General features: G+C 34.3%; 1 protein-coding gene across 8 annotated transcripts in view; it reads right to left on the reverse strand.

Annotated features, from left to right (window-relative positions):
• Nucleotides 1-820: 820 nt before the first annotated feature.
• The window catches only part of CACNA2D1 (calcium voltage-gated channel auxiliary subunit alpha2delta 1), a 354,437-nt gene continuing 340,297 nt past the window's right edge, over nt 821-14,960 (reverse strand). For 7 of the 8 annotated variants that reach the window (XM_052680848.1, XM_052680846.1, XM_052680852.1 and 4 more), the window contains 2 exons: nt 13,699-13,781; nt 821-5,345 (listed from right to left, as the gene is read on the reverse strand). In XM_052680848.1, the coding sequence (XP_052536808.1) occupies nt 5,229-5,345; nt 13,699-13,781 (200 nt within the window). In that variant the 3' untranslated portion in view covers nt 821-5,228. Of the gene's footprint in view, nt 5,346-8,006; nt 12,419-13,698; nt 13,782-14,960 lie in introns of those variants that run through there. The other variant, XM_052680857.1, reaches the window with a different exon arrangement.

Below are 14,960 nucleotides of genomic sequence, written 5' to 3' on the forward strand. Positions count from 1 at the left end.
TGCTTCCTTGTAGCATTTCCACATGGGTGATCTGATACTTTGCAGCATTAGAATCTGCATTTGATTTCTTTCTCTCTTATCTGACTCCTTGGGGATTCGCTAAATTCAGCTGTAATTTATGACTGCCATTCTTTTTGGGCTTTGACACATACACAGCAAAGGATTAAAATCAGACTTCTAAAGCAGTTACCATCCGCCCTGCCCTCCTGATGGAGGTTGCCAGTCTCAGCACACTGAAAAACAGTGAAGCAACTCCTCAACATTTCAAGCCAGTTTATTAAGGTGCATAGATCCACTTGAATTTGATGCTTAGCTGAGAACTGCAGCAGTACAGAAGCTGATTCATAAATCAAGCAGTGATCTTTGTCAGAGGTGGGGCAACAACTTGGGCAGTTGCCATCTGAGTTTAGTCTGCTTCTGGATGTGAATGAACTCTTGGCCTTCATCAGTGTTTACAAGTTAGTAAATGACAGTCCTTCCAAAAGCAATTGTTTCAGAACAACAGGGGAACTTCAGATGCTTTATAGACTGTTATTGTACTGACTGCTTTACAGATTCTCAGTTTTCATTGGTTAGTTTTTGGGAAAAAAAAAGAAAAAAAAAACCAAAATTTTCAAAGTCATAACTAATGCAGAAATGAGGGTTTACTGCACATCCTCCTTTGATCCCCAGTATAAACTGGTTAAGTCACAGTCTATGCTTTGGAAAATCTCTCTGTCTTCTGTGCAATTATGTCGCAAACTCAGACCTATTATTCAGCTACGTATGTATGCGCTATTACATGTTTTTATTATACAGAGTGAAAAATCAAAGTAGTTGCTGATTTTAAATGATAAATTTTTATTCTGAATATACTGTTTTTGCACAAGAATTAACACAACAGTTCTAGGATTATAAACTTTTTATAACATTATTGTACAAATTTTTACAAAAATTTATTTTTCCAGGCTTGTCAAGTTCCACAAAAGTGTCAAGAGAACACAATAAAAGGGAGAAAGACTTGCTTTGCCTTGTAAGAGCAAGCTAGCCTTTTTTGCAGAAACGCACACTGAGCATTTCAATAAAAATATCCCAGAAAGCATGATCCAGACATTCCATACAACACAAGAAGAGAAGACAGCTTTGTCAGATCACAATCGCATTTTCATGGCATCTGAACAACAGTACTCTTTTAGCTTCAGTGAAATTATTTCTTCAAGATGGTATTTTTCTTTTAAACCATAAACAGTACAGATGCAAGTAGCTAGGAAGGTTAGGCTAACTTTTCAAAACTCTTGAATTGTTTTCAGACACTTTGTTTTAATCTTTTTACAGTAGTGTACAATGATTATTAACAATATTAACATTGTGGTATGGAAGAAAAAAAAATCTGGCCTTTTTAAAAGGCTTAGATGTCTGATGAAGCTAGGGTAAAATTTCACCTAAAGAGTGATTAAGATTTCACCTTCAGTCGACATTCTAAAAACCATCAGAGAGCACTGCAGTGCTTTGTAGGCATTAATATACCTCTTATAACCAGTGTACTAGTGTCTGAATTTTTAGGACCAGTGAGACTGAGGTTGTATTTTGAAATTAAGAGATACTAAGCAAACTTTCTGAGCTTACATGTTGATGGGAAAAAAAGTTCTTAATGTCTCTTCAGTGATACCAAAAAACTCTCAACTGCAGCAAGTAACACTTGGGTTGCAAAGGTCACTTAAAAGGGATACTGCCTATTTGAACCCAGTAAGGCCAGTTTTTAAGTTAGTAAAAGGAATATTATAGGAAAAATTACAAATGGCAGCAACACTTGTTTTTTTGTTTTTTGTTTTTTGTTTTTTTTTTTTTTTTTTGTCAAGCAGTAAAGCCTCAAGCATTAGAAACATGAAAAATATCATACTAAAGTCTTAATGATACAGGACCTAAAAATCTTGTCAATCAAACCTGCTATGTCATGTTAAAAACCTGATACAAATATGGACCACGGTTAGTGTCTTGGCAGTAATGCTGGTTGTTTAAACAAACAAAAGGGAAAGAAAAGAAGAAACCTTTCATGTTAAGTCTTCGGATCACACTTGTATAGTACCACACTGTGAGAACTTTAATGGTGGTTATTTATCAGACGTACAGTAGGCCACATGACTTCTGTGCAAATGAAAACAGCAGTTTATCTCTGTCCCTTAGTGCTATTTAAAGGATCTGAGCAAATACCAACATAGTTTATTATGTGACTTCAAAAAAACTTTTTACAGCATATTGTAGTTTGAAAATGTTTCAATTTCAAGCCTAAGATCAAGTTTCTTTTCTTACAAAGAGAAGTTGACTACTACACATTATGTGAGAGGAAGGATATTCTTCTGCATAAGAATTAGTTATTCATGGAAGATATTTCTAACAGACTGTTCTTCACACTTTGAGATAGCTAACATTCACATTGCATTTGCTTTCTGGTGTTCTGGTGCTTTGTATTTTATAGATAAGTCAATTCCATACAACCAAAATCCTGAGTTTTCTATCAGACAGGTTTAATGGCTAAAAGGCTAGGTCTATATAAAGAAATGATTCTTCAAGTCCTAGAGAGGGACAGAGGAGAGGAACAAAGAGTATTTCCCTCTCTGGATAGCCCAAAAAGGATAATGTGTCTGCACTGCATGGACTTCTCCCTCCTTTTTATATGCAAGCTCTCTAAGGGAAGTGGAATGAGATCAAAAACCCCACTTGGTTTCTGTGGCATTACAGTTTGTACTATCTTTCCTCCTTCCTACAGACCCTCATCAAATGTTTACTAACTAACTCAGAATAAGAGTCGCTCGTATAACCAAATTATTCTAACATCTCAGTAATGTAACTTTTCCATGAAGGGTTTCTTTTCAGTAGCTAAGTGAAAAATGTATAGCACTTCTTATACTGGCAATCATTCAAGAAATTAAAAGAGCAAGATGCATAGTAATGTGTATTTTAGCTAATCTTAAAGTAAAAGCAAATGAGCTTATTAAGAATTGGCTTAATCCTACAAACCTTGTTCCTTCATATGATTTCATTAGACCATGTTACGGAAAATATGCAGAATAGAGTTTAAGGATTAGAAATACTCAAGCAATTATTATTGTTTTCTTGTTGTTGTTTTGTTTTTAATAAGAAGTGCAGTAATATAACTGGAAGAAGGGTTGCAAGATTACCTTTACTCATAGCATTAACATTAGCTCACCTTCCCTGAGGAGGACCTGAAGTCATCCAACAGAGTTGACTGTAATTTAGACCCCATGACTGTACAAGAGGTATTTTTTAAAAGCTAAAATTTATTACTGAAAAGAAGGTCAGTTTTTACTGTTTTCACTCATTGTACTTCCAAAGATGAGAAAATGCTGGAGCCAAGGTTCATGAGGAAAACAACAAACCAGCCGTGGGTACAATTAGACATCTGATCTTTTAAGCCATGCCATGGCTTTGAGTAACTTCTTCATGTTTCATAGGGTAGTAATGCATGCCCAATTGTTTCTTTAAGCTTCTGACATGATCAAAATCATATCAATCAATTGCCAGCAAACACATACCAATGCTTTGAATTTTCTTAAGTTTTTACAGAGCTAGTATATTGTGCCATGTTAATATTTGCATATTGCAGTTTTTAGCAGAATTATACAATATCAGCAGAGTTGCACATTCATTGGTTTAGCTGTCTTGCAATACTGTTTAGTTCTGAAAACTAGAAAAAAGCACAAACCATATTTTGCATCAACACTATGATACACTGTAATATTGCAATTTACTGCACCAATCTGTATCACAAATGAGGTTGTATAAAAACAACTTCTAAAATTATTATTCACAATCAAGTATCAATGTGCATACATACAGATTCAAGGCTCCCCATTTGTTTAGATTTTTCCCAATCTCAGAAACCAGGTAATTTTGCTGTTAATTTTGTTATTTTCAATAACAAATAACAACAGTATAATTTTAATAGTCTGGATGAATTTTAAAGCAAACAAAGGAGGAACCTGATATGAACCTTAGTGAACATATACTTTCAAAAATAAATATGCAAAATCTGATTTTTTTATATACTTAAAATATCTGTACACAGGTTTTAATGTGAGATCACTATTATGTAAAAAAATCCAACTCAACCTTTTCATTATGATAGCTAAATTTACCCTATTTTCTCAGCTTTTCATTGCACAGTATATTCAGAGCTCTATTTCATAATATAATTTAATATGAATTGATTGCAACACATTGCAATGTTCAGTTTCTCACACAATAAAAGAACCACTCAGTTACCTTTGCAATGGACTACACTCTACCATCAAAGAAAACTAACTTAAAAATGCAGAATCATCATCATCATGCAAAATACCCTTGGAAACCAACATTCAAATATCACATGTACTTTTTTTTTTGTTAGTATTCACAAGTCTTTTTTTCAATCTTTGAAGGACTTGACTACCTTATATGTATATCTGTCATTGTGAAAAGGAGGTGAATAGTAAATAGAAATTACTATTCTTCTGATAAAAGATGACACCAAGATTAAAAGAATTGTTTATAAATTACACTCTCAAGCATCTTTATATTTTTAAAAATAGTAATTTCCTCCTTTTTCCATTCTTTTCTCTAAACTAACAAATTATGAGCCCACCTAAATATTGCCAGCTACCTGTTCTGATTAACTTAGGAAGAATAAACCACTCAAAAGCATTTCAATCATACGGAGCTTCTGATGAAGACTAGCCAACATTTTCATTTCACTCAAACAGTTTGGATGAACTTGATGTTCAAAGCAGCCATCGTGGTGCTAGCAATGTATACAGGGGAGTATACTCTCTTTTTTTTTCTTTTTTTCTTTCATAAATAAATGTTCATGTAAAAGAATATAAATCTTCAAGAAATCCAAAGATTAAAATAAATGAAAATCATATACATAAGCTATGGTCAGGGGAGCCCTTTTACATGAAGTCATCAAGATTACAACAACAAATGAATGAAAAAAATCTTAGATTCCCCAATGAAGCATGTATGGAATTCTGTTCGGGTGGCAGAGATGATGCAGCATTCACATACGTTAAGGATTGACACTCCAATATGCAGCCATTTTGAGTGCCTTTATGAATCTCACAACGCGTGATAACCAGACATGAACATTGCTGTTCTGCTTCTGTCTGAATAGCTGACCCTTTTTAAAATGGAACTGAGGCTATCATTTGGCCGGATCTTGATTAAGTTATGCAGGTTTTGTTTTAGCAAGGTCATAACTGGTAGTGTCTGCTGCCAGATAAGAGCCAAAGCAGGACCAATTGAATTCCTACCATAGACCACAGTGATGGACTCAGACCAGAGGCACCACCACAGTCAGCCGAATCTTCCTGTTGACAAGGAAAAAAATAAACGAATAACATTAATTACACCTAAATTTCCAGAGGAGTAATCTAAACTTTACTCTTCAGCATTCTGAACTATCCTTGAGACATAATTTTTGATCTTAAGTACATTATTAAGTCTAAAAATCCCTAAACGAATAACAAAATAATTCTAGAAATTTTGTCTGATTTTTGATGCAAAGAATGACATTACCACATTAACCTTAGACATGGGAAAATTCATCACTTACAAGGCTTACTGCAGTCATTTATAAATTAGATAGGATGCTTACATAAACAAATAAGAAATGCTATGGAATATGGGAGCCCCAGAAATCCATATCTGTATCCATAAAATTACATCAATTCTCAGAATTGGAGCATTGCTTTACAAAAGATGAGAAAAACCCATAACTTTTCAAGATAAGAAAACAAATATCAGACTGGTCATGCCCATTACCTCAACATGATTACATATTAAAAAAATATGCTCTGCAGGTGAATATATGATCAAAAGGAAGGAAAATCCTTTCTTTGTCCGAGTTCTGAAATACATTTTCTATTGTTTGTTTTGTAACTTCTGTGCAGTTTGTAAACAAGACAGGCTCCAATTTTAGAACTCGCTCCAAGCTTTATTGATTTGATATGCATCAGTGGTCTTAACTACTCCTTATGCCATAGAGCAATCACAGGTCTTCCCTTCTTCTTCTTAACCACTAACTTCTGTTATTCAGTCTCACCTTGGCTGCCATGTTCAGTATCTTTCACATCAAGATTTAATTTGCTATTCTGGTTGAAATACATTTCATACTTGTTCTGGATTCTGTAACATACAAGAAGGTGTAAACCTTCTCGCTTCTCAAGAGATACATAGAAGAAATCAATGTTCAGCTATCTAAAACTACAAGGAAATATTTCAGCCATTCCTTGCATTACTTTGTTCACCAAGTTCCGGATTGATAGGGAGCTATAAAGGCTGAAAATATTTATTCTTCCACTTGTTTTCATGGCATTCTACTCCAGTAGCTTGAAAAGACACTTTCCCTTTATATTCAACCCAAAGAATTCACAGTCTTCAAAGACAAGATAACAGTATAAGCAGGAAGGGAGATAGTTCCTCTCAGGAACTGGGTAAGATTCTTCAACAGGAACAACATGTCCAGGAAGGACGGACTGCATTACAAATAAGGTAATGCAGTCCAGCTGCTGGCACAAAAATTAAAAAGGTTGCAAGAAGAACATCTTTTAAACAGAAAGATGAGGAAGTCTAATGAGTATGGAACAAGACTGACATGCCTCTGAGACAGATTTAACTAATAATTAATATGCCTCAGAAAAGCCAATGGGGAAATAAATAGTCAAAATAAATACAGAAGGCTCATTAAAACACTTTCTGTTTACCAGCACAGCCTTGAGCAAAACTTTTAAGTGTTGCTGCAGCATTGCAAGAAGCATAAAATTAAGGTGGAATCATGAAGACAAGGTATCAATTAACTACTCCAAGATAATAATAATTAGGTAGATGTGGTGGAAGGAGAATAACCAGTACTAGAGAGCATTACTGGCTACCAACTTGGTCAGAAGGGCAATATGGGACATTCAATCACAGTGATGTTATGTTAAGGATAATAGAAACTGTGATGAGGCAAAAATATTAAGGGAAAAGAAAGTGTGATGAAATCTTTGTGGGTACAACATTTTAGAGTCTAATAATAGAAACTTAATACTAGTATTGCATTGCTGACCACCTGATGACTGTAACAAAATCAATCATGGAATAGTGAGAGGCAATACAGAGATTGGATCAATGCACTATTAAGAAAAAAAATCACATTTTTAGATATGATAAATGATGGTTTCTTGGATGAGTCTTTCAGTCAGTTGTACATGGGACCGCTTTCAAATTCTTTGTAGTGTGCTGCTCTCTACAACTATAGTATAGGTCTAGTAGCAGTGTAGACCACAGCGCAGATGGACTTAGCATTATTGTGTGAAACATCAGGCCAAAAAAATCCAACACAAAGGATTCAAGGAAGGGAACTCTGTGAAAACTACAAATCGTGGTTTAAAAAGTCCTAAAAAAGACAACAAACCCACTTTCAGATAAGAAAGAAAGAAAGAAACAAAGAAAAGAAAGAAAGAAAGAAAGAAAGAAAGAAAGAAAGAAAGAAAGAAAGAAAGAAAGAAAGAAAGAAAGAAAGAAAGAAAGAAAGAAAGAAAGAAAGAAAGAAAGAAAGAAAGAAAGAAAGAAAGAAAGAAAGAAAGAGAGAAAGAAAGAGAGAAAGAAAGAGAGAAGGAAAGAAAGAAAGAAAGAAAGAAAGAAAGAAAGAAAGAAAGAAAGAAAGAAAGAAAGAAAGAAAGAAAGAAAGAAAGAAAGAAAGAAAGAAAGAAAGAAAGAAAGAAAGAAAGAAAGAAAGAAAGAAAGAGAGAAGAAAGAGAGAAAGGAAGGAAGGAAGGAAAGGAAGGAAGGAAAGGAAGGAAGAGGAAGGAAGGAAGGAAGGAAGGAAGGAAGGAAGGAAGGAAGGAAGGAAGGAAGGAAGGAAGGAAGGAAGGAAGGAAGGAAGGAAGGAAGGAAGGAAGGAAGGAAGGAAGGAAGGAAGGAAGGAAGGAAGGAAGGAAGGAAGGAAGGAAGGAAGGAAGGAAGGAAGGAAGGAGGGAGGGAGGGAGGGAGGGAGGGAGGGAGGGAGGGAGGAAGGAAGGAAGGGAGGGAGGGAGGAAGGAAGGAAGGAAGGAAGGAAGGAAGGAAGGAAGGAAGGAAGGAAGGAAGGAAGGAAGGAAGGAAGGAAGGAAGGAAGGAAGGAAGGAAGGAAGGAAGGAAGGAAGAAGGAAATAGCATAAAATCAGCAGCCCAAAAAGACTTTTAACATGGATACAAAAGGCTATTTAGAAATTTTGCATTAGATGTCCAGGTTAAGTGAATGTTACAACTAAAACAAACAACTAAAACATCAACAAAAAGAACAAAAGCAAAACAAACCCCAAAATGACAAAAAAAGAAATAACAAAAAATCAAAGAAAACTTGTATAAATCAGGGGAGAAATTAAGCAGGCTGTCATAGGGAAAAGATCAACCTTTAAGGAATGAAATATACATGTGCTAAATACAAAGGTAAAAAGCTAAATACAAAGGTAAAAAGTTTTAGATAAATTAAAAGCACAATGTAAATCTGGGTTAGTGAAACTGCTTGATAGCTGAGGTGTAAATAGGAAAGTTGGAGATTACAGGAAATATAACAGGATTTTAATGAGTTCTTTTGTCAGCTTTTAAGGGTTGAACACTTACACGATTCCCACCACACACAATTCATTCTTTAAACCAAAAGCTTTAGAGGAATCAGGTCAGTTTGAAATAAATATACTGGAACTCAGATCTAAGTAGACAAATTAAATTTAGTAAATCGTCAGGAATGATAACATTCACTGGCAGAGCTGAAAAAAATTCGGATGTCAAAATGGAACAAAACAAAAATTAGCATTAACATTCTTCAGGAAAAAAAAAATCATTCTGTAAAGAGCTTACATTATATCAATATTATATTATATCAATAGTAGTAATTTCCAGACCAGTCTCTGCTATCAGTTAGCTTTCTAATTTAGCTCTACAATAGTGGTTTAAGCTTTTTTCTATTTGAGTGCACTCTACAAGTCCAAAACTCTTAAGCTTTCTGGTCAACAAACAAGGGAACTCCCTCCAGAAGTTCACCAAATTTGGAGCAGGATACTAAGATTTGAAGATGCAATGAACTTTCCGGTTTATTTACTTTGGCTCCATCATCTTTTACATCTGCATTGCATCTTGAATTTCTGAGCTTTGTAGACCGATTTACAGTGCTAAAATAAGCAGTTATGATCAGGATAATTTTTGAATATTCTCTCTGGCATCTGTTATTCTTTGTGTATCCTAACCCAAGATAAAAAGCAATAATGGCAGGGAAAATGAAGTCTATCTAAAAGAAGTTTTTTTCCCTCCTGGACTGCACACCGTATGCTTTAACTTTATGAAAATTATAAGGGGGAAAAATAGCAGAGGAAATCCAATAATAATTACATAAATTAAAAAAAAAAAAACAAAAACAAAAACAAGAGCTGTATGGAAATGGAATCCTATCATTAATTTCAGTGAGAATACAATTACATTCAGTAAAACCTGCCGAAGTTGAGAACTTATTGATTGCTTGTATATAATATCTAAGCTTTCTTTTAACAGTGTCATTTTCACTCCTTACCTCTGTCAGTGCAGTGAGACACTCAGCTATTTTCTGAGGATTTTCACCAAAATTTTCTGACCCATTACATTAGTCACTATTATGTACACCCAAGAACCCTAAATAAGCAGCAGATAAGAATATTTCTTTCATTGGAAAGAATTCTCTCCAGCCAGTTTCTCTTCACCAAAAGTGCATCAGAAATTTCTTGCATTAATAAATCACATGTGAAATTTCCTTCTCCTAATCCTCTATGCTTGAGGTGAAGTGTCAAATACAAATGTCATCTCTTTCATGTCATGCCTTACTATCACAACTCCTGAGGGGGTTATTTTACATCACACACCATGAAAATTATTCACCACATGCAAAACAGAAATGAATGCTTTTATAAAACCTTACATTCATTGCTGAGTATAAAAACCACATATTCATTGCTATATAAATATCAAAATTTCTTGGAAGGTAGTGCCAGTCCAAAATTTTAAATACACACATGGAAAAACATATATATACACACCTAAGACTATATGCATTCTTGTTAATTCTTTAGAGGTACACAATACTCATTTCAAGTACTAGAACTCTGTTATGAAAAGTTAGTCAGAATCCATTACATTATATTGACTATAAATAGGAAAAAACTAAGATATCAGCCAAAGATCTTCAAATGTGATATTTGATACCAAATGATTACTGAATGTTATATCTTTTGTAAGCTATCCCTTTTTATTATTATATTATATTTATTATATATATAAATATATTATATTTATTTTTATTATTATATTATATTTATTATATAGCCCTCTTTATTATAAGCCTTTCTCTTGCATGGAAAACACCTCAGCTTGTACTCAAGAGTCATTTCAAGTTTCAATGCATGGTCTTTCATAAACGTTGTTATCTTCCTTTGTCTGGACTACCATACGATACTGCCCAATCTATACACCTACACCTACACCTGCCTACATATAGACCTCATCAAGACATATACAGTTTTCTGGGGTTTTCAGCCTCAACGTGCCCACTGACACCCGGGAGCTAATGGAATTAAGGCATTCTCAGAAGGGCCTAACAATCTCTTCTCTACCCTCTTTATTCTAAGGCATTGCAAACAAAACCAGGAAGAGCAAGCTATTCAAAGAATGATAAAGACTATTTTGTTATGCTTTCTTTGGGAAAATAAATAAATAAATAGCTGAACCTGATCAGCTATTTTCTATGTGCAACTCCAGGGACTTTAATTAATGCCCTGCAAGAAGCTGTTACCTTAGTCACAAGATCCTTAAAAACAGAATGGATGAACAAAATTACTTTTATAACTTTCTTCTGAAAATAATGTATCAGCTAAAATGATGTTTCTTCATGAGTTTCCAACTACAAGCTTTTGGTCTGCCTTTTTGAGCAGAAAGATCTTTACAGGCATAAAGACCTCAGCTCAAGGTGAGCCTCTGTCTAACGTACATTAGACTGTAGCTTTTTAATTAAAATAAGGTTACTTACAGAGCAAATTGCACAAGTAAGAATATGAGATGTTAATCTAGATGTGAATGTGAATTACCACTGCCTTGGGGGAAGGGACTTTATCCTTCCTTACAACCTTCAGCTATCTCTGTGCAAGCTGGCTAGAAATTAGATCATTCAAATACACAAAATGAAACTTCAAAATTACTCCATTACAGCTAGTAAAGAGAACTTAATTTTTTTTTCACTGATGTTCAAGAGTTATTAACTGAATTTTCCCCCAAGTATAAAGAGAATGTACATAATTACAAGTGTTTTATTTTGTTACATTTTTTTATATTCTACCACATTAACTCTGAAAACTGACACTTCTACCTGTCAGCTACTTGTCAGATTCCACTTCTACTTGTCAGCTGGCTTTGATACATATGTTAGTATCTCCCTCTAGTGGTTTTCTAAGTAATATTATTGATCAGACACCCTGGAAGCATACAAGTTCAACATTAATCTCATTCTCATCAGATCAGCAGTTCTTTTTGTGTACATGTCACCATGCAGTAGTGGAAATTCTCATGTCATTAAACACAACACAGTCAAAAATTCCAGGGCCTTGATTCTGAACTGGAAAATCTGCACTAGGTCAACATGCTGTATTCATGTATTTCATTAGAAGAAAAGACATTGTTTACGCTACTTAGGCAACAAATATATATATTTTAAATACATAGGTCACAATATATATATTTAGGTCACAATAAGTTAAAAATATGAATTTACTGAACCCGACATCTAATCAGAAGAATGCACACTGTTACCTTCTATCATTAACATTTTTGTTAACTTGAATGAGGTGAAAACTTCCATATGCAGAGCACTTGTCTTTGGTATCAAGTACAGCTTTATTCTCACAGGTACCGTAGTATCTTCTGATTACCTTGTGCCTTTGTTTGCTTCTGTGCAGAAAGCTTTATTTCATTTTATTTTAACAGGGGCAGGAAAAAAATATTTTCAAGAGAATGACACTGACTCAGTTGATACATGTGCAGTCTCAAAGAGACAGTTGCATAAGCCCAAAAGGTTTCTGTGTCTTTGTATTCGCTATGGGAGAGGTCTCTGTGTTCCCTAACTCCGATTTAAAGGGCTCCAAGCAGAGTTTTTTCATATTTAATGTCCCTAAATGCTGAATTAGTAATTTGCTCCAGACTGCGTCTTTTGAGACCTGCTTCATTATGTTTTCTTTTATATGCTTTCTACTAGAAAAAGCCTGCTAATTTTTTTAAGCCAAGAACAAAACAAAAAATTAGAGAAAGTAACTGACCATCCACACCACATGAAAACTTGCAGAAAAATGAAGATAGGAGCAGACGTCATGGCAGAGGCACGACTCGTTGTGCATATAGGCTGATCCTATTAATAACGGGCAAAGTAGCAAGTAGAGGAAAAGAAAGAAAACACAGAAAAAAAGACATACAAGATGAGATATCATGCAGTTTGCTGGCAGTTAGCAGAGTTAATGTGAAAGCATCCACCCAAGAGCAAGAGATTCACAGCGAATTTTGCAAATGAACTTAACCAAAACAATCCACTGTTACAAAACACATGACTTACACACTGATTAGCACATCAAGCTAGTGAGCAAGAGTTTTACTTTCACACATGATAGTTGGAAGGACATGGAATATTTACAACGAACAAATATTTTTGTACAGGTTTTCAGCTTTGTTGGTCTCTAACAAGACTTCTTTATTCAAATTAAATCTTGTTACTTGAAAAATACATTGAAAGTGTAGAATACTGTCTGGATTTTACTTTTTTTTTTATATATAGACAACTCAACCATTGTGCCTACTTGGATCACTGGATCAAAACCTGGTACACAGTAGTTATAATCAACTAACTTCATCAGAAGTGTCAATCTTTCCTTTGCAAAAATGGGATGAAGTATTACAAATGCTTTTTAAAATTAATTTTTATATGATGTCAACTATTCTCCTTTTAAGTACTCTTTCTTTTGCAGTTTATTCTGAATATCCGGAACTGAATTTGTTCTTTTTCACAAAGCATTTTGAAGGAGAGATTATATTCAAAATAAATAATATATTTGGGACAGTTATGATTTTTTCCTTCGAAACTACAATTACGTATACAGTACAAGGAGAACTAAAGCATCATAGCTTTGCTGATTTCAGAAAAGAAATGCAGTTTTGTACTTGTTCAGAATTTGACCTACAGTCAATACACACTTGCAGAATTTCTAGAGGGAACATCATCCCAAAACAGATGGTTTTCACCATGTAACAACACTTCAAATGATATTTGTAAATACTACTATAAAAATATCCGTTCATAACAGTAATATCATCTGTTTGCCAAATCCACAGACAAACTGAATTCCTTAGCACTGTACTCAGCCCATCAGTTTTATCCTTGCTGAGGTTACTTTCGTTGAAATCATGTGTGAAAGTACTATAGTTATAGGAAGGGTAGATAAGAAAGCAGCTGTTAATTTTATGTAATTCATGGGATACTTGAAATAGAGTGACTATGGTCTAGAGTGAACAGTATGTTTAGTGATAGATAGATTATAAGGCATCAAGGAACATTTAAATACAGTTTTCCCTGCTCTTCTAGGACAACTCTACAACTGTTTTTAGTGATACACTGAAGTGTTGCAAGTTCAGTTTTACCTGTTTGGCTTCATCAAAACAGACATCAGGACCTTTTCTGTATCTGGGCTGTTTGACCATTTCACAAGGATTTGGCCCTTCATCTGTGTATCTGGTTAAGGAGCATGTTTGTGTTTTGGGCTCTGTACATAACCAGGATTAACATTCTGTTTTCACTTTTGCGAGACAAGTTTTATTCAGATAGAATTGCAATTAAAATCAGCTGTCACAGTTCCCTAGTTAAGTGAAAGAAAACCAAATAAAATTAAACCAACATCCCAATAAAATAGATGTCAACTATCTTTTTTAATGAATATTGCTTTAAAAAAGAAAATAAGTCTTCATGACTTTTAACAATTAGTAATTTCAGAACAATATGCAAAAAATAAAGGATACTTCTATTACTATTGCAGAAATTATTTGACAAAGTGGGAAACCTGTTGTAATTGTGTATGTTACTATTGAATTATTTGGGTTGAAATGAATAAGCACAGTAGAAGTGAGGAAATCCATCTGGAAAGGTAATGTCATATACCAATTGAAGATTGCAGTGAAGGTTGTGGCAGTAATGCCAAGGCCTATAAGAACTACATATTTTACTATACCTATATTATTCCAAATGTCATAGAAAAGATCATCTCACTGTAGCCTTCAGTAGTAAATGTGAGGTAGTGCATTGGTTTATGTTTCTGAAACTCATATTTGCTGATATTTAAGCATAAATACTACACTTTGCTTTTACCACAGACTAAAAAGATACAGAAATCATTGCAGTGCACTCGAAAGGCACTAATACAATGAAAACAGTCTTCTGTTGAACCTGCTAATATTACCATTTGTTTTTTTTGTTTGTTTGTTTGTTTTTGTTTAAATATTTTTGGTTTTTTGAATCATTTCCCTTGTACGTAGTACATACAATAAGCTAGAGTTTGTTTTTTTTTTAAATACTGAGCACCGAAATTTTTTACATATGTTAGTATATGTAATGTAAAATTGAAGCAATCCTATTCATGCACTACTGTGGAGTACTACAGCAGATTCACTGGAGTAAGAGGAGATGATCAAAGGAAGAGAAGGCAAGAAGACAGGGAATTTATTTCTACAGCTCTGGAATCTATTTCTGTTCTCATTCAGATGTTATCAGATTCCCCTTCCCTCTCCTCTGTGGGGGCCCAGGTGAAAAGGAAGTCGAAACATAGAAGAACTCTAAATGACCACGTGTACAAGCAAAGCTGTACCAGCCAGAAGGAATCAGAGCCTAATAATATCCATCTGAATAACAC

Source organism: Tympanuchus pallidicinctus, unplaced genomic scaffold (genome assembly GCF_026119805.1).
Source record: "Tympanuchus pallidicinctus isolate F22 unplaced genomic scaffold, pur_lepc_1.0 scaffold19, whole genome shotgun sequence".
NCBI classification, from domain to species: Eukaryota; Metazoa; Chordata; class Aves; order Galliformes; family Phasianidae; genus Tympanuchus; species Tympanuchus pallidicinctus.